The sequence below is a fragment of the Camelina sativa genome, chromosome 3 (genome assembly GCF_000633955.1).
Source record: "Camelina sativa cultivar DH55 chromosome 3, Cs, whole genome shotgun sequence".
NCBI classification, from domain to species: domain Eukaryota; kingdom Viridiplantae; phylum Streptophyta; class Magnoliopsida; order Brassicales; family Brassicaceae; genus Camelina; species Camelina sativa.
In genome coordinates this window covers 1,527,632-1,530,455 of record NC_025687.1, presented here as the reverse complement: position 1 = coordinate 1,530,455, position 2,824 = coordinate 1,527,632, and the positions used below count along the sequence as shown (strand labels likewise).

At 40.9% G+C, this 2,824-nt stretch overlaps 1 protein-coding gene across 1 annotated transcript; it reads left to right on the top strand.

Annotated features, from left to right (window-relative positions):
* Window positions 1,076-2,463, top strand: LOC104761771 (basic 7S globulin-like). Its single transcript, XM_010484888.2, has one exon. It carries the CDS (start codon window positions 1,126-1,128, stop codon window positions 2,425-2,427), a length of 1,302 nt encoding a protein of 433 aa, XP_010483190.1. The 5' UTR covers window positions 1,076-1,125; the 3' UTR covers window positions 2,428-2,463.

Here is a 2,824-nt window from a genome sequence, read left to right as displayed (position 1 = left end):
TTTTTTTTTTTTTTTTGTAAACGTACTGTTATTATAAGAAAGAATGTCCAACTATATAATATGTTCTTTGACTTGAAAAAGGTCGGGACAAAAGTATAGTAGTACTTTATATTAATTAATGGTTGGTTTGTTCGTAATCTGACACTCTATATGAATAAGCATTAGCTTGATTCGACATGCATATGAGATACTTAAAAACATAAAAAGAATATTTGGGTAAACAATTACATGTCTTATAAACTGGATAACTAATGTGAAATGACTTTGATGTATTGCTATGCATGACTTGAATACAATAGCAACACAAAGACTGTGTAATGACCTTCTTATCTTATGATCCAAGAAGAGAGTGGTAACACAGAATTCAAAACCGTGGAATTTTCGATATCGATAAGAGTTGATCGAAAGGATTATTTTTTGTTTTTTAATGGAAAATGATCGTTAAATTAGATAGTAAATTAGTAATCTGTGGACTTGTCGGGAGTAGTAATCTATAACAGTACATAATAATTGAATACTATAGAATAACAAAAATATACTCATTCAATAATCGAGGAGGAGACTGACAAATTTATTAGTTGTGAAAACGAAAGCAAATCCAGAAAGAAAGGAGGAAAAGTCAAGAAAGGCATCCCCCGACGAGTCCACGACCCACCTGGCACTTATTTCATCACCAACCTTTTTTTGCTTCTCCTCTCTCTCTGTTTAGTACCAAAGATCGATACCAAAACAGTAGTAGTGAAGAAAAAAAAAATTAACGAAACTAAAACACTGTAGTAAAATTAAATTCACTTAAAACAGAGTAAAACAAAGACTACTATTACCAAAAACGTTAAGACACAAACATTAAACAGAATTCTTTTGTCTACTAAATAAATAACCCTATTAGTAAAACTATAGATTTGATTTGTGTCATTTTCAGATAATTAGAAGCAATATCACGAAATCGTATTTGCCTTGAGCATATTGAAAGTCAAAATAAACGTACAACATTTATTTATTTTTTATTCAAATTAGCCGACACACAAACCAACAAAAAAGAAAACCTTGCCGCGCCTATAAATACACGGACACACCAATTCTCTTCTTTATCTCTCAATCGTATATCACCTTCACCTCTTAACAATGGCGTCCATCTTCTCCGTCCTCCTTCTCTTCGTCTTTTCACTCTCGTCATCATCATCATCTGCTCAAACATCATCATTCCGACCCAAAGCTCTCATTCTCCCAGTGACAAAAGACCAATCTACCCTCCAATACACAACCGTCATCAACCAACGCACACCTCTCGTCCCCGCTTCCCTCGTCTTCGACCTCGGCGGTCGAGATCTCTGGGTCGACTGTGACAAAGGCTACGTCTCCACCAGTTACCGCTCCCCTCGCTGCCACTCCGCCGTCTGCTCACGCGCAGGCTCCACCAGCTGCGGCACATGCTTCTCCCCTCCCAGACCTGGCTGTAGTAACAACACTTGCGGCGCTATTCCTGATAACACCGTCACCGGAACCGCTACTTCCGGCGAACTTGCTCTAGACGCCGTCTCGATCCAATCCACTGACGGATCCAATCCGGGTCGGGTTGTTAAAATCCCCAATCTAATCTTCGTTTGTGGTTCAACCTTTCTTCTTGAAGGACTCGCTAAAGGAGCCGTTGGTATGGCGGGAATGGGACGTCACAACATCGGCTTACCCTCGCAATTCGCCGCCGCGTTTAGCTTCAACCGCAAGTTCGCCGTTTGTCTTACTTCCGGTAAAGGCGTCGCCTTCTTCGGCAACGGACCTTACGTTTTCCTTCCCGGAATCGAGATCTCAGGCCTCCAAACGACGCCGCTTCTCATCAATCCGGTGAGCACCGCTTCTGCGTTTTCGCAAGGTGAGAAATCCTCAGAGTATTTCATCGGCGTGACGGCGATTAAGATCGTCGATAAAACAGTTCCGATCAGTCCGAGGCTTTTGAAGATTAACAGTACCGGATTCGGAGGAACCAAAATCAGCTCCGTGGATCCTTACACGGTGATGGAGTCATCCATCTATAAAGCCTTTACGTCGGAGTTCGTTAGACAAGCAGCGGCGAGGAACATCACCAGAGTAGCGTCCGTGAAACCGTTCGGCGCGTGTTTCAGCACTAAGAACGTCGGCGTCACGCGCTTGGGGTACGCCGTGCCGGAGATCCAGCTAGTGCTTCACAGCAACGACGTCGTGTGGAGGATCTTCGGAGCCAACTCGATGGTGAGTGTCAGAGATGACGTCATCTGTTTGGGCTTCGTTGACGGAGGAGTCAACGCCAGAACCTCTGTGGTGATCGGAGGATTCCAGTTGGAGGATAACTTGGTTGAATTTGATTTGGCGAGCAACAGATTTGGGTTTAGTTCTACCTTATTGGGCCGTCGCACTAACTGCGCCAACTTCAATTTCACTTCCACTGTTTAGTTTTTTTTTTTTTTTTTTTTTTTTTTGCCTCTTCGTGACTCTCTAGTGTGTATCTCATTTACTACTCTGTCTATCAACTAACTTTAACAGTCTATATATTAAAAAAAAAAGTTTCTTTCTCTGTAGTGGAAATATTTATTATGAGTGTGTGTTTTGTGGATTGAAACTTGTGCAACCTTTGAATTTGAACAATAAAAACAAATGTACGAGTGAGGAGAACATTGTAGATGACAGTAATATCAAAAGATAATCAGCCTCTGTCTTCTTCATATATGCATCATCCGTACTACAAATATATTGCATCATCAAAGTCGTAATGGATATTATAGTGTTTGATGATGTAAAAAAAAGAGAGAGAGAGAGGATATGTACTGAGATTTTTTATATTATCTTACTT